Raw genomic sequence first — 24,765 nt, 5'->3', positions numbered from 1 at the left:
TATGTTTAGGGAAAAAACACAAACCAAACTCCTGGTTAACCAACTCATTCCTTTGCAGTATGAGTCCATGGAGAGAGCAGGCATCAGCATATTACAGGCTGAAACATTTTTATGCATTTGCTCTAAACCTAACATATTTTTTCAGAAGCTTACAGAGGAGCCCTATATCTCTCAGACACTTTGGAGCAATGCTGGAAAAATATTTCTAGACCAGGACAACTGTTTCTGTCCTGCTCTAGAAGTAAGTTTAGTACATACAGGCAGGTTACAACGGATACCACAAAAAGGCATCAAAGCAGTTTCTATTTCAATGCTGGCTTGGAATTACAGTAGGGAAGAGGTGTGGCGCCGCAGCCAGGGTGACTGACTCCGGAATCTGGGGATCTCGGTTCGATCGCCGGCGCCGGCGGCAGATTAGCCCAGCACCATGTGACTCTGGGCAATAGCTTGCTTAATCTTCCCGACGGCCCCCAGCGCCTAGAGACCCCTACGGGTGATTGTTCGTGCTTTACAAATGTGGATATTATTATTATTACAGTGCAATGTATTGGGAAAGCAGTGTTTGAAACAAAACAAGTTACTTCCAGACCGTGGCTTAATAGTTACAGTAGAAGCTTCTCTGGGCTTCTTCAAACAACTCACCGGGCCGCAGCTACCAATAGTGCAACAAGAGCTGTGACACCAGGACCAAGGATATGAGGGGCTTACCACACCCCATTATTCCTATTTTCACCACCAAATCAAGGATTGGGTAAGCTATTCCCTCTGCTTAAATTATGGGACAGGGCTACGGTGACCATCCGTCTGAAATTTACACAAATTGTCCGTTGTCAATGACGCTTGTGTAAACGGACAGCATTTGAAACGAGAAAGGTTCATTCCGACAGGTTACGATGCCACAGCTTAAGAAAGAAGGGAGAAGCCTGTGAGACCAAGGGAGGACCAGGCTGATAAATAGCCTTCTTGCAGTCCGCTGAAAGCTCCGGAGTTCCAGACTTCCAGGATTTGACCGGGGCCTCGCAGAAAATCAATTCAACAATGATGCATCTAAATCAGTCTGCTGGAGTGGACTTCACAACGCCGAGAGAAAATCATCCAGAGAAGTTTCTAAGTCTGAAGGTTAAAGTTTGACCAGGGCCTCCAGCTTAGTATCTCCAACCAGAGCTCCATCAGGGTCAGCCTCAAACTTTGTCCTGGTCAAGCGTGACCAGATATCCCAAGTTGGCGCTATTTTTTTTCAAGCACTAGAAAGTGGTTAATCTTTAAACATTCATATGTCCGGTTCTCTATATTGGATTTTTGCTGCTTTGGTGTAATTTTGAAGATAAACACATTTCCTATTTTTACAAATTGGTGTGATTGTTATTGTGTGTTGTGTCTTATTTATTTAATGTATTGGTGTTTTTAAATGCTTCACCTACCTGTCTCCGGAGTTAAGCCTGCCTGCTCACAGCCAGCTACCATGGGCTGAGCCGGGGGCTACAGTGCTGAGACCTTGTCTGGACCTTATATTGCTTTGGTGGCCTTATTGCTAATGGTAGGTGCATACCTACCCCTACTAGTAATTCATCCTCGAGGAATGTTGATATCTGAACAGTGTATGTATGTAATGTCGATGCTACTGTTTCAATATTTTTTTTCACTCCAATATTTTTGTGGTTAAAATTTTGCCATAATAATCCTTCCTTCCAGCATGTCCTTTCTCTGTTCCTACATATTTCTACCTCACCACTCTACATTTCCCCCTGCATTCTGTTGTCTTAGCCACCAATATCCTGCTGTATAGCATCCTCTCCTGTGTCCCTTAACCCTCTTTTAGCTTCTCTTCTTTTATCTACTACCTTCCTACATGCACTTCCACAGTCTACCTTGTTTCTCCCTCTCTGCCACAGCCATGTTTACCTCACTTCTCCCTCTCTACCTCTTTATCCTGTTGTATCTCATCTTTCTCTACCTCACCAATTAGTAAATCCACACCCTATTCTATAATTAATCCTAATCCTCTCTTTAATTACTTCTGTGCCATTACTCTCTACCCAATCTCTCTTTCTCATATATCGTTCTGTCTCTTATCGCTCTCCTTACTTCTCACCTTCTCTCCTCCACTCTACAAACCTCACCATCTCTATGTACCTACCCTCTGCCACCCTAGCACCTCTTTCTACCTTGTCTACCTCACCTCTCTACACTACCTCTCTACCTGTCTCTCACATCCACACCCGGCTCTCTAGCACTCTTTGTGACTACCACTACTTCTCTACCTTCTTTTCTCTTCCTGATTTCTCTCTTTACCTCACTCATTTCTGTCCCTCCATGCTTTGTTACCATCTCACCTCTCAATATCCCTCTTTCATTTACTTCACTTCATCTCTCTTTACCTCACCCCTCACTCTCCATATCTCTATTTATCACCTCTCTTTAATTCTCTTTCTGCCCTCCCTCTGCATCCTCCCCTCCCTACCTTACATGTTCCTGCTCCCTCCTATTTCTACAAGGCACGGAAAGAGAAGAGAGAGAAGGATTTACTCAGAGAAAATCGAGAAAGCAGTGATTTGATTGTCCCTGTTGTAGCGTGAATGCGAGTTCTGAGGGTGAATTTGTGATTATGAATTTCCTATAATTAAAGATACAATTTCAAGTGTTGTGTGGATATTACTGGCTGTATCCAACAACTGGAGTCAATGAATTTCACCTAAAATGTTGTTTCAAGACAGAACAAAATCTATAAAAACAAATGAAAAAAGGAATGTCCTTGGCAAAGGCTTATAAAAGCTTTCTTTTGGTACAATTGGGTTGGAAGGTTGGGCTGTGAACTTTTAAGAATACGCTCATTTCTGAAAGTTTAACACATAATGCCCTATTGTTTTGCATCATGAGGCATACATGCCAACCCTGTGGATGTAGGTGGTAGGTTTCTGCTTCTTCTGTAGTCCTACTATTTCATTGTGCAATTCTACGGCTTTCTACTACGCGGGCAGCAGGCGTCAGTGATCAAAGATTCACTGCTGACACTTCGAAGAAAGAAACAAATGCAATGCCCATCACAAGCACCTGGACATAAAGTCTGAACAGGTCAAGAGAAAGTGAATCTATGAGCCTGATTTAGATTTTGGTGGACAAGGAAATATAAATCCTATAGAATATAATGGAATTTAGACTTTGGAGGATGGGATATCCGTCACCGGTGTGATGGAGTAACCTGTCCGCCTAGATCTAAATGAGGCCCTAAAGGTATTTGGACAATAAAGGGGCGAGAAAGGAGGGAAGGGGCAGACCTCCCTGCCTCTCACACCAAAGCCCCTCCCCCGCATGCTCTCAAAGAATACACACAGAACTAGTATTGGCAAAGCTAATAGGTCTTGGCAATCAGAGAGCTATTGGAATTGTCAATATCGTTTAGCCATGTGTTGTAGACTGGAATTATGTGGGTTAGAGTGGAATTGTTTGTTGTGGAATTTTGTGGTGTGGAATTGTACGGCATTATTGTGTGCGGTGTTCTGTTGAGTTATGTGTAGTGGAATTATGTGGACTGGTGTGCAGTGGAGTTATATTGATAGTAATTATGTGGTATTAAGTGTAGTGGAATTATGCGGAGGGAGACTATGTCATGGAGTGTAATTATGTGGGGTGGTATTGTGTGTCATGGAGTGGAAAGTAGTGGAGTGGCAATATGTGGCCTGGTGTTTGATAAATTGGCATGATGCGGAATTCTGTTGTGTGGATTGGATGTATGTGGCGTGTAGTGGAATTATGTGCTGTTGAGTGGAATTATGTGGTTTGATGTAGATTTATGCGGTGTGGAATAGAATTGTGTAGAGTTGAATTGCGTGGTGTGGAACTGTGTGACTTTGAGTAAAATTGTGATGAGTGGAATTATGTGGCATGGTGTAGAGATTGTTTATGTGGATGTTGAAATGTGGCATAGAGTGAATTTATGTGGAGTGTATTTATGTGGTATGGAATTGAGTGAAATTATGTAGAGTTGAATTATGTGGTGCTGAGTGGTATTATGTGGAGCTTAACAGTGTTGCGTGGTGTGGAATTGCGTGGCGTTGATTTGTGTGGTGTGGCATGTAATATTATATAAGCACTGTTCAAAATCATATTCTCGATATACATACCTCAAGCATATTATTGAACTGATATCTCACATCCATCCATGCAAGCCTATGGCAAAGGCACAATGGCTGGATTCACAAAATGGCTGCCAGCCAGTGCCATTTGGTTAATGGAGGCATGAGCAACAAAGAACACATGCAAGTCTATGGCAAAAGCACACTGGCTGGCTATATAAAATGGCCACATACCACATGGTAAGACAACAACAATCAGCAAGGAGGTATGGCCACAACAAAGTACACATGCAGGCCTATGGCAAAGGGCAAGCACAATGGCTGGATGCACAAAATGGCTGCCAGCTAGTGCCACATGGTCGAACAACAACACTGAGGAAGGAGGCATGGGGAACAAAGAACACATGGCAAAAGCACACTGGTTGGATGCACAAAATGGCTGTCAGCCAGTGCCACATGGTCAAACAACAACACCGAGCAAGGGGGCATGGGAACAAAGAACACATGCAAGCCTATGGCAAAAGCACACTGGCTGGATGCATAAAATGGCTGCCAGCCAGTGCCACATGATCAAACAACACTGAGCAAGGAGGCATGGGGAACAAAGAACACATGCAAGCCTATGGCAAAGGCATACTGGCTGGATGCACAAAATGGATGCCAGCCAGTGCCACGTGTTCAAACAACAACAATGAGCATGGAGGCATAGGGGAACAAAGAACGCATGCAAGCCTATGGCAAATGCACACTGGCTGGATGCACAAAATGGATGCCAGCCAGTGCCAAATTGTCAAACAACAACACTGAGCAAGGCAGCATGGGGAACAAAGAACACATGCAAGTGGATGGCAAATGCACACTGACTAGATGCACAAAATGGCTGCCAGCCAGTGCCATATGATCAAACATCAACACTGAGCAAGGAGGCATGGGGAACAAAGAATACATGCAAGTCTATTGCAAAAGCACACTGGCTGGATGCACAAAATGGCTGCCAGATGTGCCATATGGTCAAACGACAGCACTGAGCAAGGAGGCATGGAGAACAAAGAGAACACATTCACACCTATCTGACAGAGTCCACAAAATGCCACCTCCACATGGCATGGAGAACAAAGACAAAATCAATGATGTCCTATGGCAAACACACACTGGACAGACAAAGGAAGTTTGGTAACACTGAAGAAAACACTTCCATTAACTCAGCAATGCCAAAAATTAAAATGTACTGAGCTATAAAATCACACAACACACATCCTTCCAAGGCATCAAATATTACCCCACATATACACTTTTTGTTCACACAAAAAGACAGGGAATCAAAAAAAACCACCATATTTCTAATTCAATCCAATGCCATTCCAGCCCTAAATAATGTTTTAAAATAATATATACCACAGAAACAGTTGTTTCATGCACCCATGACTAGCTACTGGATGGCCCCTTGGCAGACTAGGTCACATAGTATAATAAATACACATTGCAAATTTAACAAACATGGAGAAAATATACTGAACTGTACAACAGTGTTCCTTTAGAAAAGAAGAAAAATTAAATGCAAAAATATAACTAGGTCGCTACTGAAAAAATGCAAGCCATCCACAACAATAACTTTGAAAAATCGAATAAAAGTACAAACAAAAACTGGCGCATGCTCTCTATCAAACAACACCCTTATACAAGAGTTTTTGTACTTTTGAAATCCCATATACAAAGTCCTTAAATCCAATGCTATATATGTAACTTCTAAATGAAAAGTGACCAAGAGATCGACAACTCACTCAGAGGACCCTGCTGGATATTATTATTATTATTATTATTATTATTATTATTATTATTTATTTTTGTAGAGCGCGTAGTCACCCGAAGGTATCCCAGCGCTAAAAAAATCCTATCTCCTGAGTGCAGTGGACCAAGGGAGGGGAAAAAGAAAGGAGGGGCAAGAAAGAGGACAGGGAGGGCGGAACAAAGGAACGAGATAAGGGCCAGGAATGATTCACTGTGGGAAAAGGTGGGTTTTAAGCAGTTTCCTAAACCGGAGGTATTGAGGTTCGAGACGCAGGACTCGGGGGAGGGTGTTCCAAAGTCGTGCAGTCTGGACTGAGAAACGCCTTCCTCCCGATCGGGCTCTCTTAAATTTGGGGGCAACAATGAGGTTTTCGGTGTCGGAACGGAGAGGTCTTGAGGATTTATAAGGGGCGATGAATTTCTTGAGAGCAGGGGGGCCTTGATTTCGTCGTAGTTTGTAGGCCAGACACAGGGCCTTAAATTTGACCCGCTCTCTTATAGGGAGCCAGTGGAGGAATTTTAAGGCCGGTTTGGCCGACACTCTGGCAGGAGTATTCGTGAGGATACGGGCCGCGGTATTCTGAATTCTTTGCAGTTTATTCAGAGTCATCTCCGGGGCGCCCAGGTATATCGCGTTGCTATAATCAAGCCTCGAGATTATTAGGCCTTGAATAAGCAACTTTTGGGAGTTGGGGGGTAGGATGGGTAGGACTTTCCTCAATGACTTCAAGAGACCAAAGCAGGTCCCAGCCACTTTCTTTGCCTGCACATTGAACGAGAGGTCGGTGTCGAGCCACACTCCCAGGCTCTTTACTTCCTCTCTGGGTTCTGGAGGAGGGCCCAAACATGCTAGGAACAGGAAGTTGGACTCTCTGGGGCACTTTCCACTTTCTTCCAGTTGCAACATTTTAAAAAAAAGGCTTCTTTCACAAAAACAATTCAAACCGTATATGTAGTGCCAGTATTGAGGGTGAATTACTCCAACAAGAAATTCCAAAAGAATAATCTTAGAAAATCATTACAAAATCAATAAGTCAGTATCACATAAAAAAACGATAACACAAAATATTAAAAAAATATATAGACAATTTTAGTCAGTGTTTGTACATGTAGCATACTTTAAAAACAAATTAAAAATATTATAAACAGAGACAGTAGAGTCGACGCAGCGTTTCGGTGGTTGAGTGATCTTTCACGTTCTTCAGGACAATTCTCTAAACAACAGAAACAATCACCATTCATTATTATTTTCATATGATACTGACAATATACAACAATTTATAAATACTAACAAAATTGGCAGTGGTTTAGAATCTTTTTATAAAAAGAACAATGATTATTTAGAACATTGTTATCAAAAACATGATTGTCTAAGAACATATCAGAATACAAAGTGTAGCCCCCAGCACATACATAATACATCACTTAATTACTAATGAGCATTGATATACTCATCATGCAAGTATCTTAATAACAGTGCCTGATCAACACATAATAAAAACACATACCTAATACACTTTCTGGATATAGCAAGTTTTTTTCCATCACTTGACCTTCGTTTGAAGCAATTTTCTATCTTTTGCTATACGGGATTTGAGGATGTCCCATTTATAAAAACCTTAATACATGGAAGAATAAACCATACATAAGGATGAGTTTTATACTATAATGGTTCCTTCCAAAAACACATTTTATGTGTATAAATAAATGTTGATTTATAATTACCTTAAAATAAAAGCCAAACTAAGTTGATTTTGTTTGTTCGTGCCACCATACTTATATGGAGACTAGAGTTTCTATAATAATAAGAAACATTCCTTTATTCATATATGAGTATTATCAAAAATGTATTTCACCAATAAGAAATTAGCTTACCCTTACTCTAAATTGAGATTCATAGATTATCCAAAGTGCTGAGATTTGATCTTTTCTCAGTATTATCAAGGTATAACCCCTGTATTAAATCTGGGAGTTACCTAACGAAAGGTAATAAAGAGAAATAAAGGCGATTGATAAAAGACATTTTTTCTTCCATTGCCCCAAAGCTCTTACAGGACAACATTCTTATGAACAGCAATAAGTGAAGGAAAAACGTTATACCTTCTATTCTTGGGCGTAATATGCAAACTTTATATGATATGTTAAAACCTAATAAAAAAACGCAGTATATTACCGCTGGTACTACCAACTATTACACCCTAAAAAAGCTTATTTTATTTTTAGAGCATTGTAATCTTATTATGAATTCATATGTGTTACACGATCTGTGATCATTATTAAAAAAGAATCTCAGTTTATTCATTTGTGCCAGAACTAATATCTATTTGTATTAAGTATATGTGTAGAAAGTATATAACAACACACCCACGTCGCTATTGCCATGCATATTAACTAAAAGGATGAGGAAAGCGGTTATGTATCATAAAACGTTTGGCCTTACACACAGTATTCTCTGTTTACGACATGTTTGAAATCAAAACTGACAATATATGTCTTATGTCTGCTTGTATATACGTTATTTGATAAAACGTTACGTTGCTATTTGGAACCGCTTAAATTGTAACGTTGATCATTGATATGAGCAAGATACTAGAACGAAAGAGAAAACAACGGTGTTTCTCATTGTCAAGGATTCATGCAGCACTAAAACATATAAGTGCAAGGTTACGCATCAGTATTTTAATGGCTGTGGCAAAATTAACCATTAAACATTGTGGCTATTCTGTAATGTCGTAGGATATACTGCGCGCTAAAGAAAAAGCCTACGGTTTACAGAATTGTCAAGTTTTCTGGCAGTTTACCTGATAAAAACAGCCGGCCTCCTTGCACGAACACGAACGTCTTCCGGGTATAGATACACGGAAGTACGTTGTGAATCCCCGTCTTATATATGTATGGTCCAATCAGCCACGTAACCTGTTACTTTTTACTTGATTTTAAAAAATTGTTAGAAAGGGTCATGAGACTTATTTTTCGAAAAAGAAGGCTTTCAATTGTATTAATATTATTGAAGAGACTTACAAAATAGTCACGAAAGGAATTTCGCCAAATCAAATCGGGATGTAAAAATGAGGTCGCCATCTTGGAATGGTGACAATAAAACTCCAGGAGACATTTAATCAGTCTCAGTCCTATTGTAATAAAGGCAGCTATATATTCTAGTATTTTCTGTTTGTGACATTTAGGAATAAAAACTAACCGTATGTATCGTAAAACTACTAATATATGTTATATAACTACTAGTATTTGTGTTGTTTGGAACAGCGTTAAAGCGCTACTTAAAACTACTCAGATTTTACCGTTTTATTAATAATGCGAGCAAAATCCTAAACATGAAAACGCAAAGTTTTTGGAGAGACTAAACTTGATATAACAGAGAACTATCTAGTTTTAGTAGAGCTATTCGCAGTACTATGGATGAAGCAATGGAGTCGCCATCTTGGAGTGATAGACTCCAGGCGATATTTTATCAGTCTCTGCCCTATTATTCCAAAGATTTTTAATGAGGGCAGCTATATATTGGTGTATAATTTACATCTAAGGGACATTATATAAGTCACTAAATATTTAACTCACAGATTTACAAATAAATAAATAAAAGGGAGTAAAGAGGGTATCCGTCATGGATTGGTAACGATGGGTCCATGATAACACAATCAGCAATCACAGAGTTATTTTTAATATGTCTATAGAGCATATAAATAAGTTATTGGATCAGTCTTTCCCAGTCTTCTTTACTATTTAATCCCTTCCTGAAGGTATTGAAACGTGACATGTAAAATTGTTCTCGTTTGTTTCTCTTTAGGGTTGAGTCTCCTCCTCTAATGTTCACGTAAATAGTTTCAAGGCCGCAGCATTTTAAATCATCAACATTATGATTTTTTTCTTGCCAATGGGCTACCAAAGGAGATGTCTTTTTATTGGTACGTATTGCTGATTTGTGTTCATTAATTCTCACTCTGATCTCTCTTGACGTCTAGCCAACATAGCCATGTTGGCAAGGACATTAGATAAAGTAGACCAAATTTTTTGTATGGCAATTCATAAATTTATTGAATATATGAGTTACATTATTGTGGGTAATGGATTCTCCTTTCAAGATGTTATTACAATTGTTACAGCCGCTGCAGGCAAAGGTACCCACAGGTAATGGGGCATTAAAAAGATGAGTTTGTTTGTTAGGTTCAATATCCTTCTAGGTATGAACCAGACAATTCCTAATCGTGCGATTCCGTCGAAACGAAAACATGGGTTTAGGAAGCGTCTCTTTCTTTTTGTTAGTGATTAAGTGCCAGTTTCTGTTTATAATGTTTTTGATCTTATTACTGGCACTACTGTAGTTGGTCACAAAGATCAAAGGTAAGTTCTTGTTAGTAGTCTTTTTAAGCTTGTTATCAAAAAAAGAATCTCTATTAAAATACTTATCTCTCTTGTATGCATGTTTGACCAGCTTCTTAGGATAACCTCTATTAAGAAATTTCTGAGACATGTTCATGGCATGTTTATCATAATCCATTAGGTTAGTACAATTACGCCTAAGGTGTAAAAATTGTCCAAAAGGAATGTTGTCCTTTTGACACCTAGGGTGATAGCCTTATAATGAAGTGTGGTATTACGATCAGTAGGTTTAGTAAAAAGTTCTACATTCAAGAGTCCATTTATATGTTTGATTTTTATATCTAAAAATTCACATACCTCTTTGTTCACATTAGAGGTGAATTTTAGATCAATATCACCAAGATTGATCCATTAAATAAATTCTGATAAAGTTTCTTCTGTTCCTGTCCAAATGAAGAAAACATCGTCAATATAACGGGACCAATGAGAAATATTCTCATAAAAAGGGGCCGTTACATTGAAGATGTGTTTCTCCTCGAACATTGCCACATATAGACAGGCCAGACTAGGAGCACAGGTTGCTTCCATGCTGGTACCTTTAACCTGTCTATTAAAGTCTTTTTCAAAAAGAAAGATGTTATTCTTCAATATGATGGTGATGCATTCAACAGTAAATGTTGAATGTGAACACAGATCTTCATCTTCCTTACCCAAAAGGTTTTCAATCATGTGTATGGTCTTATCTTGAAGGATGTTAGTATACAGTGCCTCGATAGCTAATGTAAGGTACTGTAAATCTGGATTAAATTCCAGATTTTCAATTTTATGGATCATTGCAGTGGTATCTTTCACATACGCCTTTTGTTGTATTACTAGTGGCTGTAGAAAGACATCCACGTACTTACTCAAGGGTTCTGTTAGAGAGTTGATGCTTGAAACAATGGGTCTCATGGGAGGATCTTCTATACTTTTGTGTACCTTAGGAAGGCCGTATAATGCCGGAATGATGGGATTGAACAAAAAAGGCACGGAGCTTGCGCGCCCCTCTGTCGCACTGCGAAATGCAGGAAACTTTTCCTCACAATAGGCCACTATTTTCTGAATAATCCAATGTTTAACCAGTGAAACCATGATTGAACAAATCTTCATTTTGCTTGTAATCCGTTCATTTTCCTGAAAATCACTACGGAGACAGCGTGATATTGCCATGATACTTTTATTTAACATTTTCAAATGCCTACTGTTTGCTCATCCAGGCCTTTAACAGTGACACGTGAGAAGAATCATTCAAACGAGTGGGCTCATGTCATTTAATTATACCCAATGCATTTCGAGCCAAGTGGCTCTTCGTCAGGGGTTGCTGAAACAAATAAAAGAAATAGCTTCACCAACTGCTCTGTTCAAACAGTCTATGTCCAATAAAAATCATGATGTGACTGCCCCCTGTATGCCACCACCCTCATCAACCCTCACACCCTGCTATCGACAAACTAAAAAGAAACCCACATGCTGCACAACAAGGATATTGCACCCCCACCCCTAAACGCCAAACCCCCCTGGAACTCAAGATTTTAAACTGTCAAAATAATACAGTGCATAAAAACGCTACATAAATTGTGCCAAACTGATAACATACCAAGTTTAAAATCATACGATCTAAACCTTCCTAAATTATCCCCATAATACCTAAACATTTTTCAACACACTGTAACATAATACCAAATGTTCCCAAATGCTAACTGATCCATGTTTAAGCAGTTACCTGCAGAGCTTCGTCTCAACGTGTCCTTTCGCCCAGTGCTTACTGAAGAATTAACTCCCTCTGCCTCCCAAACCATTAATGCTGAATGCAACCCACGTGTGAACGATTTCAAGTTTGAAATCTAGTGGTTGACATTGACCCCGTGACCTACCCTTGTAGAAACTCCGTGTCTTAAAGAAATATGTGATGCAAAACCAACACCCCCATCCCATGCCCATACATAAATGAAAACTGAAAATCACAAAAAGCAATGCACTTTATGCAGCCCTGTAATGAACCCTATATCAGTGATTAAGGAAATGTATGTCGACCAAAAAGACCTGTATTAAAAAAAATATCACCAATAAACCATTAATAAAATGAAAAATAGTCCATGTAAATAACACAGCTGCTTGATAATACATGACGATGAAAGAAACCACAGTAGCAGTCAGAATCCATCCATCCCACGATGTGAAGGGTGCTGTTCCAACAGGTATTGTCACCACAACTGCATGAAATCCACTCTAGACACTCCATATTTTCCACTGTCTCCGAAGTGATGAAAGTTCATTGACTCAATTTATTCCAAGTTCAACCAAATTAATCCGTGGGGTGCAATCGCATTGGGACAGTAAGTTGCAATGCAAGACAAGAAATGTGCGGTTGCACTCCTTCCCTTAAATATGTTAACGCAGAATATGGAACCCAAGTAATTGCGTACGAACAGATGGGATTGGCATTATATAGAATATTAAACTCATTATTACAGATATCGTCTACTTTACCAAATTCTAGTAGGGTTTTCACCTCAACGGTGAGGGCATTCCACTCGTCTCTGCTAGATCTAAGGTAGTGATCTGTAATACTGAGAAGCATGTGCATTCTTCTATTGTAATCTTCTGTTTCCATAATGACAATACTACCACCTTTATCAGCTGGTTTGATAGTGAGATTATTGCATTGCATTGTTCTAAATAAGTACGTTCATTAATTTTTAAGTTGTTCTCAATCCATGTTTTCTTGTTAAGTAGATCATCTATACTTTTCTCTACAGTACGTTCAAAAATCTCTATGTCTTTATTGCCAAGATTTAATTGGGGTGTCCATACTGATTTTGGTTTTAAGCCTGATTTGTTGTCAGTTGGTAATCTTTCCTTGCCCTCAAAATATGCATTCAATCTAATTTTTCTAAAAAAGCTTTGTAAATCTCTCTCCAGATTATATCTATCTATGGGGGCAACAATGGCATATCCTAACCCTTTTTCTAAAACATTAATCTCATCCTGCGTCAGAATTCTACTAGACAGGTTTATAATGGGGGCCTTTTCTTCTAGTCCCATTGTTTCTGACTCCTTGTGTAGAGGCGATTTTGGAACTGATTCTGTGGAATAAAGTTCCCACGGCCCCTCCCTCTTCCCCTTATTTGATAGTTCTTTTGACGTTGTTCTAAAAAAGATAATGTATCTCTATTAGAGCTTGAGGTTGTTTCTCTGTCTTTATTATTTCGATTATCCTGTTGGATATCATTATCCGAATCAGAGCTCGTGTATGATGTGTCAAAGAACCACACAGTCTTTTTGGGGAAATTTTTTGTTGGTTGTTGCCATGGTCTCCTATTAGAAAAATAGTCTCTGGGTCTGTCGTAAAAATCTTTCTGAAGATATGGATAAACGTATTCCAATTTATAATTAAAGATGTCTTTTCTAAGTTTATTAGATTTTTTATTGACTATATTTCTGTATTTCTTCCAACTTTCTCTTGGCATCATCCAACGCTGTATTTTCTTTTTAACTTCCATTTCTTCAATTTCACCCCTCTCTATGATTAGTGCCTCATGAGCAGTTTCTATAATCAGTAGCATCCAATCACGACTGCATCTGTTTGCTATAAAGGTCCAATTTTCTTTAAATTTTTGATGTTTAATAAAAATACCGGGCTCACTGGTAACCCTCAAGCCCTTGGGAATGATGCCCTTTTTACAATATTCAATAAGAACGTCTGCATGCAGTTCTGTTCTAATGACTTTCTTTTTAAGATTCCATAATGTTCTACATTTATCTTCATCACTATTATCCAAAGTTACCGTGGATATGTTTTTGGAGGTACCATTAATGATCGTATTAAATTGGTCCTCTGAAAAAACGTACGTTTTTAATCCTTCCATCTATTAAATTGGTGTCTATAAATGTGACAGCACGCCAAAGCAGAAACTCCCCAGCTCACAAGCTGTACGTAGAGTATGAAAAACAGGAGGGAGATACCCTTCAGTATTTACTAAGGGATAGGGTCAGTTAATCAAAAAAAATTAAAAACATCCCAAGAACACAAAAACAATTCAAACCGTATATGTAATGCCTGTATTGGGGTGGGAATTACTCCAACAAGAAATTCCAAAAGAATAATCTTAAACAATCACTACAAAATCAATGTCAGTATCACATAAAAAAACGATAACACAAAATATTAAAAAAACATATAGACAATTTTATTCAGTGTTTGTACATGTAGCATACTTTAAAAACAAATTAAAAATATTATAAACAGAGACAGAAAAGTCGACGCAGCGTTTCGGTGGTTGAGTGATCTTTCATCTTCTTCAGGACAATTCTCTAAACAACAGAAACAATCACCATTCATTATTATTTTCATGTGATACTGACAATATACAATCATTGTTCTTTTTATAAAAAGATTCTAAACCACTGCCAATTTTGTTAGTATTTATAAATTGTTGTATATTGTCAGTATCACATGAAAAGAACCCCATTCTTCAACATTTTAGCCCTCTTTTAGTTCCAAAACAAGGTGACGTTCCACTGCCAGAAGCCAGGTTTTAAATACACTTGGTATAATGATGTCCCCATAAAAACCCTGTAGTCCACGCACAAGTAAGCAACAACACAGCACCACGTCAGTAGGGAAATTCACTGGAGCAATCACCCTCCCAGTTCATTACTCGTACGTGTCCTCACTGCGCACCTGACTCTGATCGTAAGCAGATGCCCTGCCTCCTCCTCTCCCCAAAGGCTTCCCAAACATCCATAGTCTGCTGATCGGATCAGGTGCCTCCAAAACAGCGAGAGTAGCGTGTTGCCAGATAGAAGTCCCTGGTTCCAGCTGAGAGTGGTAGACCCAAAACATCTTGGATCCGAGGGAGAGGGGTGACGGGTTTCTTTAGATGACCCATCACAGCCCTCATGCAAGCTACACGGATATGCTCACAGCCATGCCCAGCCAATTAGGATAGAAGGCCACACAAACATTGTCAGTGTAAGTAATAGACCCGATCCCAGTCATTTCTGCATCAGAATCACATGGGGGCCACAGAGCACCACAATAGAGACAGCATTACATGAAAATCTAGGAAGGCGCCAAATGACCCACAAATAGAAGCCCATAAATAACCCAAAAGGAAGCTTTCAGAAAAACAGCGTAGTCAAGAACACCTAACTCCATTAGGGAGAACCTCACTACACGGCACGTGCAGGGACCAGAGAGGGCACACAGGTGTCCTCGGAACATGTTGCAAATCACCAGTAACCCTCAAATTGTGACATGCCCCCTTCCCTTCACATTGCTACGTGCATGTGTAAGTCAAAAGGTACCATCCGCATTGATAAAGCACATACACACACACATACCCAGATATATTTGAGGAAAAGTAGGGTGTTAGAGGGCTGACAATGCTCATTAAATGATAGTTAGGTAAAGGGAATCATCCACATGCCCATGAAGATCCCCCCATAAAAATAGTCTCCTCTGTCATGGGGAAGGGGGATGACCAAGTAACCCACAAAATAAAACTCAGGCGATCCATGACTAATGCTGACCATTCCCTAAATAGCTGCCCTAGCTGGGGCAATCTTCCGGTACCCCACTCAAAAGTTTTGCAAACTTGAATGCACAGGATATGCCCCTAAAAAGAAAGTCACAGGAATTTCCAGAGACTGAATGATGATATACGTTTTCCTAAGCTAACATACAACCCACAGCTCTTATCCAACAGATCTGCAATCGTGCCACGAGTGCCGCACCTGTGCAGCGGCCTGCCACCTCTTTAGCAGCAACTGCCTAAACCTCAATGAGGTCCAAGTGTGGAAGCCAAAGACCATGGGCTGTTTTTTACGGACATTTTTGTTCAACAAACTCTTTTCACACTGCACTAAAGCTAAGACACCCCCAAAAGCAAGAAGATTGCAGATGTCTCATCTGGAAGCCATCCCAAAACCTGCAATGTTCTAAAAGTTATATATTCTTGCAGCGTTTGTACCATCTGTTTAGTATGGGTTTGGCCGCATCCATCCGAAGCCAGAAATCTGCCTAGTCATATGGCTCCTACCTCAACATTTCAACAGTGCTTGCGTAGGGACCTTTCCGACATCACTTACAATCACACTGAATCTAACTCTACTATTTCGCACTCATTACGCAGCACACTCTTACACAACACATGGTAGCAGCACGACTTCCATGGGCGCCCAGACTTCAGCCAGGTCATGTTACGTCTTTTCGCTTATACCACACGCCGTAGTTGCAGACAGACTTTATTGATCCCAAGAGATAGCGCCCAAAAAAGCAAGATGTCTCATCCATCTGTACTTATGTAGGATTAGGGTCAAGATACAACCTAGTAGAGTAGGACCCCATAGAGTAGTAGTAAACATCACCCGGTATGAGACCAACCCCACAACACTATACCTTTTCACTGAGCCTAGCGACATTCAAACTAAGCTAGACAGGATGCGCAGGAGAGGCACTATAGGGGAGGACACTATTTGGCCCTGAGATTTTCAAGTAAAGAGGTTCTTGGAGGTAGCAAAACCACTGCACCAGTGGACAGACATGTCCACTCCCGCCTCCGTCCTCGATCCCACTGTGGCCGTTAGCATATCTGGGGCAGTCTTCTCCAATAACAAACGGACCCTAGACATAGAGTTCCAGTGCAGGGCCATCCACCTCGATGATACAAGTGGAAATGAGTCTCGTAAGGGAGGGTTGAATACCAGCATAGATACTCCATGTCAGAAAATCTGCAATGCTGAGATAGATATGTACACATGGCTAGATGGGAAGGGGCAACCCCTAATTGTACGGAAGCTTACACTTTACTCCTTGGGTTTCAGAGGCAAAGGAACCATCCCACTTGGCATGAATGAGAATTGTGGAGCCATACTGCACATACCCGACATGATATGGGGCACTTCCGTGCTGCTGGATATTTTTACTGGCAATATGGGGAACTTGCCTATGCTCAGCTCGTCCTCGGATGGTAGGGCAAATGTACCCTTGTAGTCATGCACACCCTGACCCAGGTCATCCCTGGAGAAGACCTGTCCGAGTTGTTCCAACATCCGCTACAGAAGTAAACAACTATATTGCATCAGGTTTGAGAAAAAAGAACTGCTGATTATTTTAGCTGGGCTTAGTACAAGGACATTCAGGAAGATTTCAGACTGTTTTCTGAAACTCAAGTAAATGTGGGAGGGTCCATACTCTTCTTCAGCCTGCAGACCAAGATGAACGCCCGCTGGTTGCAGATAACCAGGAGAGAAATGCTGAAAACGATCAAAACACTGAGCTCAGCCTAAATGCTATCACAGAAGAACTAAGAGCCACCCGCCTCATGGTGATGCAACAGCAGTATGTGCTGGAATTGATGACCACCGTGGAAGGTGAGGTGTGTGACAAGATTAGTGCATCCTGCTGTACTTTTATCCCCGGTAATAAACTGAACAACGGGATGTTAGTTCTTGCCATCCAAGCACTGCATCATCTACAAGCTGACATGAAGAAGTATGGAGGTGCCCCCGAGCAGGACGGGTTAGTCGATTGGTTTTCCTGGCTCCCCCGGTCAGTGACTAGACTGTGCATGTCATTGCAACCAATTATCATTCTTGCACTGTTTTTATGAGGCTTCCTACAAATGTGAATTTCCCCCAGTGGGTGTTTCCTGCTGTAAAAATGCAGTTGTCAAATTGGGTAGAATGCAAGTTACTAGAGAAATAGTAATGGACACAACAGAAATACACTGAACTTTTAAAATGGGACAGTCATGAAGTGTGGGTAAATGATGTAGGTGAAAATTCAACTAGAGCCGTAATGTTAATATTGCAAAATACAGTGTCAATGTACGCCATGATATATGTATTCATAACAACGAACTCAAATCACTCTTGTCGAATCCACCCGATAAGAACTCCCCATCAACCCCGAGTCCAAAATATGTTTTCAGGTAGGCCCTGCAACCTAGGCCTGAAGCAACAGATTGACAGATCACAGGTAGGGTGACATGTAGCCCATCGACAAACGCATGAACAGGAAAAACCCAGATCGATCCCACAGATAGGCACCAACACCACAATGGTCTAAGGAGATTGGTCACAATAAATATGCATTTGGCCGCAGGGGTACATGTTCCCAAAACACCATAAAATTAGATGCCACATGAAATTAGGAACACTCAGCCAATCATAACACAGGATGCACAGTACACGCAGTGATCATGTGCTCCCTATGACAGACATCTGGACACATTATCCACTGGCCCTCATTGTGTCCATGTAAGGTCGAGACCCATCTGTGCTCCTTATCAGGTGGTCAGAATTATGACCGCACGACTTGGCCCAGATTTCTTCCTCAACAAGAATGTACAAATTGTTTCATGACGCATTATGAAAAAGTATATAATGGCAGCCAAAACCAATGTACTTCAAGGCAGTTCTCAGACCCCAACTATGTTACTGCTCTCCTGGCTGCAGCGTTTAATTAACCACAACTGTTCCTGTTTTGCGAAACACCTCTTGTCTTTTATTTTTCAAGGTAAATTCACATTTTGAGCAACATCTTCAAAAGTGAAGTGAAAACCCTCCTCCTTTGCAGCCAATGGCCTCCAGTGAGGTGCTCACTTACCTCAGCACTGAAATTCACCAGCTCCTCTTCGTCATTTTCTCACAAATATCACCAGCTCACTGTTGTACTTTTTTTTTTTTAAACACTTTTTATTGGTATTTTCACATACACATTGTCATTGATAACACTGTACAATATAATTTCTGTTGACACATATAATCATTGAGCGTAAATTGTTACAATCATATTTACCAATATAAATGTTATTTTCTACCCACAACTGTTCCCCCCCTCCCCTTTTACCTAGTGTCCGATGATGCAACAAATTATCTATTCACTGTATACCATTTCCGGAATCCTATCAGTTATTTATTCACTTAGTCATCCTTCACATTTCCTGCTCTGGGGCATTCTGTGAAACACTCCCTTCCACCTCAGTGGTTTCTTCTATTATTTTACCTCGCTCACTGTTGTACTTAGCGATTATTTCGCTAATGTACACTCCCACTGTGTGGCCTACTTCTTTTGCTAATTTTGAAATTCTAGCACTTATGGAACTATCTGTAACCCTCCATTTAATAACATAGCTCTACTATAAAGTGCTGTGGCACCTCTGGGTAATGTTCACGCTGTATACAAATGCAAGTAAATAAATAAATAAATAGCTGTTGTATTGCCTTCTCCTTCCTTCGACTCCCACTGTACCAAAGACAACAGCCCATCTCCTGTCCTTGTTCCGTCCGCTGGAGGGCGCTAGAGCACCGCAAGTGAAACCTCAAAACTTTCATCACTCTTGGGATATGAATTTGAATAGGTATTTATAAAGCGCAAACTGTCACTCCGAAAGGAGCATCCTGGCGCTATGCGAGAGAAATTCAAAGTAGACAGGAAAGGACCTTATATGAGTGATAGGCAGAGTTCATCTGAGGATTCAAAGATCCAGGTCTTCAGGGCCTTCCTGAACTGGGTTTCTGTTTTGATCAGCCTTAGGTGTGTCGGCATAAGATTTCATGCTTTGGCTCCTAATGCAGCTACGGTTTTTCCTCCTTTGATTTTACACCTAAAGCAAGGGGGCTTGAGAAAGTTTGCTGCTGAGGATCTGAGAGTCCTGGTAGTGGTGTAGGGGGTAAATCTGGCTGAAAGGTACGTTGGTCCTAGATTTAAGGATGCTCTAAAAGTAATTAAAAGTATCTTGAATAAGATTCTCTTATGCAAAGGTAGCCAGTGGAGGGTTTTAAGAGCTGCTGAGGCGGAAGATCTACGTGGTAGTTTTAGAACTAGGCGAGCAGCCGCGTGCTGTACCACTTTTAGTCTCTTCAATACTTGTTTATTTGCTCCTGCTAGTAGGCTATTGCAGTAGTCTAGTTGTGACAGGATAAGTGCCACCGCAATTGTCTTCCTCGCAGGGAGAGGAATAAAGTCGAATAATTTTTTAAGTGTTTTGATTGTGTTGAAACAAGTCCCTGCCACCGTCAGGGCATGTAGTCGGAAGGATAGTGAAGTATCTAATTCAACTTTAAAGTTTTTTGCTACTTCAACAGTATTTGGGGGTGCTGTTGCGTCTTCCGGCCACCACACGCTTGGCTGGAAGGGGTTGTCCTTTCCTATCAGAAGGATCTCAGTTTTATCTGTATTACACCTGAGATGGTTGAGCTTCATCCACTGGATGTCCTCTGTTAGGCATAGTTTGAAATTGAGTTCTGCCTTGGTGGAATCTTTTTCCAGGGATAGGATCAGTTGTGAATCATCAGCATATGATTTTACTTCGATAACGAAAGAGGATATCAAGGAGATGAGGGTGGCCATGTATATGTTAAACAGCAGAGGGCTGAGAGAAGAGCCCTGTGGTACTCCTGATGTAATAGGACGTTCGGAGGAGAGGGAGGTTCCTAGGGCCACTGACTGTCTATGATTAGTAAAGAGGGATCTAATACAGGCCAATGTTGTGTTTGAAATGTCGCTATTCTTTAACCGTGCAAGGAGGATGCCATGTGAGATGGTGTCAAATGCAGCTGACAGATCGAGTAAAATCAAAACTGCCTTCCTGCCTTTGTCTACAGTAGATTTTAATGTGTCAGCTATTTCTAAAAGCTCAGATTCCATTGAGTGCTTAGGGCGGAAGCCTGATTGCCGTGGATAAAGGATCTTGGGAGTCTCGAGAAAGTTGGCCAATTCTCTATTAACCAGTCTTTTTATGATTTTCCCCAATATAGATAGCAGCGATATTGGTCGAAGGTTTGAGAGAATTGATAAGTCAATATTTTGTTTTTTTTCAGTGGTTTTACTTTAGCCAATTTCCATTCATCTGGGTCTGTGCCTGTAGCTAATGAGGAGTTGACTGTCTGGTTAATCACCGGGTTAACAATGTTTATGATTTGGTGCAGGACCATGGGTGGGCATGCCTCGAGAGGGTAGCCTGATTTGCAGGCGGCAATTGCTCCATGTGTCTACTCGAGCGAGACTATTCCAAAGGCTTGGGGCGAGGGATTAGAGTGAGCAGGATCCCGCTCTAAGTCAGGCTCCAAGTCCAGGTTTTGCGTAGGGATTGTGGTAAAGTCTTTTTTAATGTTATGGATTTTTTCCTTGAAGAAGACCAACATCTGCTCACATTGAGTCTGTGATGGGGGATTTCACTGCTCAATGTTTTAGGGTCAGTGAAGGACTTTATAACTGAAAAAATCGTTTTATGATCTTGGTGTGCCTGAAAGATTTTGTTTGAGTAGTACTCTTTTTTTTTGCTGACTTAATGTGTGTATGGTATTGTCTCCTGCCTATTTTAGAAGCGTTTTGGTCTGCTAGGTCATAGGCTCTTCTCCACTTGCGTTCCAGTTGTTTACATTGGAGGTGTAGTTGAGCTAAGGCTGGCGTATACCAGGGAGCCTGGTGGGTTTTGGCTTTATGGTTCTTGTCAGGTTGTTCCAGTGGGGCTAATTCATCGCTTTTTGAAGTCATCCAATTATGAAAGAGTTGTGTGTCTTCAAGAATATTACCAGTTAATACAGGAGAGGAAGCATGAGCAGTAATGGGCAGCTTTGGGTTAGTAACCAATTTGGCCCACTTGCACCTTGGGTGAGGGGAGGATATTTGCTTAGTAGGGTGCTTAGCATCTGGCATCTTGATACTGAGGGGGATACATTTGTGATCTGACCATATCTGAGGAATAGGGGTTTCGGCCATTAGCGAGGTGGAGTTGGAACAGATTCCATCCAACGTGTGACGGGGTATCGACTAATTGGTGCATTCCGAGCGATTCTATTATCTCGAAAAATGTATCAACTCCAGGCTCATTTCTGCATTCTAAATGGAGATTGAGGTCTCCTAGGAGGGTGAAATTAGCGTACCTGAGCAGAAAGTGACTTAGTGTCTCCTAGTGATTCTAGAAAAACAGCACTAGGGCCGGGTGGGCGGTAGATTAAGCCTCCTGTGAAGGAGGAGGCGTTGAGTGTGAAGCAGAAGCTGAAGCTTTCTGCTCCCTTCAATAAATCGATGTCAAAATTCATGCACTTTAAGGAGTCACGAAAACCGTGCTCCGTCACCAGAGCAGTGGGGAAGTGCCAGGCATTTACGCCCAGGCAGCGAGGGCTTCTAGGCACTGTTGGATCTGAGTCAGAGCACAGGAAGCGAGGGCTTCTAGGCACTGTTGGAGCTGAGTCAGGGCACAGGAACCAGGGGCTTCTAGGCACTGTTGGAGCTGAGACAGGACATGGGCAGCGAGGGCTTCTAGGCACTGTAAGAGCTCAGTCAGGTCTCAGGAAGCGAGGGCTTCTAGGCAGTGCTTTAAGTGGGCCGGGTCCTGCCAGTGCTCAGCACCAGCAGTTCTATAAAGCAGGTGCCAACTGGGTCTCTGTCGGGCTCTCCATTTTTGCCCTCAGTGTGAAAAATATTCTTACCTCTGCAGCGGTCCCACCCGTCACTGCTTTTGTGGTAACTTCAAAGACACTCGTTATAGTTCTTTCAGTCTCATCATTTCAGAACAGAAGCATTTTCAATATTATATATATGGAAGCCGTAGTTGTTGCTGATTTATCTTATGGAAACAACAACCATTGGCAAAGCCAAAAGCCCTGGCTTGTTTTAGGTGTAATGTTACTTGCTGTATCAGTATTATATATCTGGATGCAATGACAGAAGCAGCAAAATACCACTTGATGGGGCACACCATGCTAAGCACAAATATTTAGCTTGCGTATATTTAAGCCACGTCGTTGATTACATCGACCACCCCCCTTTGAGAGCCCCTCTAGTTTTTTCATTCCACTTGAAGCCCTGCTTCTCGGCACTGTTGGAGCTGAGTCCGGGCACGGAGCTGTCAGGGCACGGACAGCGAGGGATTCTAGACACTATTAGAGCTGTCAGGGCACTAGCAGTATGGGCTTCTAGGCCGTGTCAGAGCCCAGTTCGGGTAGAACAATAATAGAAAATAAACAGAGAAAGCAAATTGAAACAACCACAGAGATAATCAGATCTGCTCAATACTGCGGGGTGGGTGGAGATCTGGGAAAAAGACATAGTTGGAGAAGGAAGAAAGGAGTCCCTTCCTCGATGTGCGCTGCGGCCTGCAATGACAACGAGGGCTTTTAAGCACTTAGGGGCAGATTTACAAGAAAGTGACACATCTGTAGAGATGCGTCACTTTCCCTGCGCCACCATGAGAAACCCTTGCGCCATCATGGATGCGCCGTATTTACAGTCCGGCACACCATGGCACAAGGACTGACAGATGCGTCCGAAATTCTGACACATCTGTTGGGGCAAAAGTCATGCATTGCTGGAGTCGTGTCGCAAGCATGACGCAACTCCAGCAATGCATTTTGAGGTCTATTCCCACTCTACTGCGTCACACCTTACGCCTGCTTCAAGCAGGCATTACGGTTTTGAAGTAATGTAGTGAAATCTTGTAGATTTCACTGCGCCACTTTTACGAGGCTTTCCTGCATGGGAACGCCCACCCTGCATACTCTGGGGCTTATTTACAAGCCCCTTGCGCCACTTTTGCGTTACATTTCCCATGTTAAATGTTGTAAATCTGCCGCATTATACCGCATGAAGGTATTATGTGACGCAGGGCTTTACAACGTGGCGCATCTCCCTAGATGCGTCACCTCACGTAAATTGGCCGCATTGTTTGTGATGCTGTTGCGCCAAAAAAAAGTGACGCAATCAATGGTGGCGCAAGGGGATTGTAAATCTACCCCAGTGAGTCAAAGCGCGGTTAGTGCACACTTAAGCAGCAGATACTACACTCAAAGAGCAGAAACTCATCTTAATGTAAAGCGCTCCAATATTTTCGAGTTGTGTTCGCGCTATAAAAAACTGCAATATAATAGAGAGTGGATTAAAACTGGAGGGAGAACTACAAGGCGATAAAAGAGAAATAGAGAGGTGGGTGCAACTATTGTAGACACTCGTCACTGAGGTCTTCTGCGACGAGGACAGGAAACGGGCTTGGATCGAAAGAGAACGTAAAAGGACAGATACGAAACTTATGTCTTAATTTACTTTCATTTTCACTTCATCTAGCTCCTCACAGCGAGGCTCTACCTGGTGATTGGTAACGATGTTCTGCCTTCTGATTGGTGGGTTCCCCTCTTCCTCTGAGCCCTAGGGTGTGGCTGAGCTCAGATGTTGTGAAGTTCTCACAAAAGCGGGTCCTCATCTCCGGGCTGTGATTATTGCCCCCCTCAACATGAGCTGGGGTCCCCCCCTCCTCCTGCTCCTGGGGGGGCTCTGGCTGCAGTCGGCGCGGGCAGGTGAGTGACCTGGGGGCGAGGCAGGGATGCTGGGAGAGGCTGTGAGGGAGCATCAGTGTAAGAGGAGAGGCTGCGAGTGTGTGGTGTGTGTATTAGTGTAACAGGTGGGTGAGGGCTGCTTCTGCTCATCCATGTGACACATGGAAGAGGGCGGTGCGTAAGGATCGAAACCATAATTTCTTACCGTTTATGGCGGCCATTGCCACCATTTTAATGTTCTCCT

General features: G+C 41.6%; 1 protein-coding gene across 1 annotated transcript in view; it reads left to right on the top strand.

The window, feature by feature from the left end:
• Positions 1 to 24,765, top strand: part of LOC146869802 (uncharacterized) — a 508,722-nt gene that overhangs the window by 258,921 nt on the left and 225,036 nt on the right. The window contains exons 13-14 of the mRNA XM_085640499.1: positions 17,447 to 17,620; positions 24,398 to 24,542. Of these exons, the coding sequence (XP_085496625.1) occupies positions 17,447 to 17,620; positions 24,398 to 24,542 (319 nt within the window). The remainder of the gene's footprint in view (positions 1 to 17,446; positions 17,621 to 24,397; positions 24,543 to 24,765) is intronic.

This window comes from Triturus cristatus, chromosome 1_1, assembly GCF_964204655.1.
Source record: "Triturus cristatus chromosome 1_1, aTriCri1.1, whole genome shotgun sequence".
NCBI lineage: Eukaryota > Metazoa > Chordata > Amphibia > Caudata > Salamandridae > Triturus > Triturus cristatus.
This window is presented reverse-complemented; position numbering and strand designations above follow the sequence as displayed.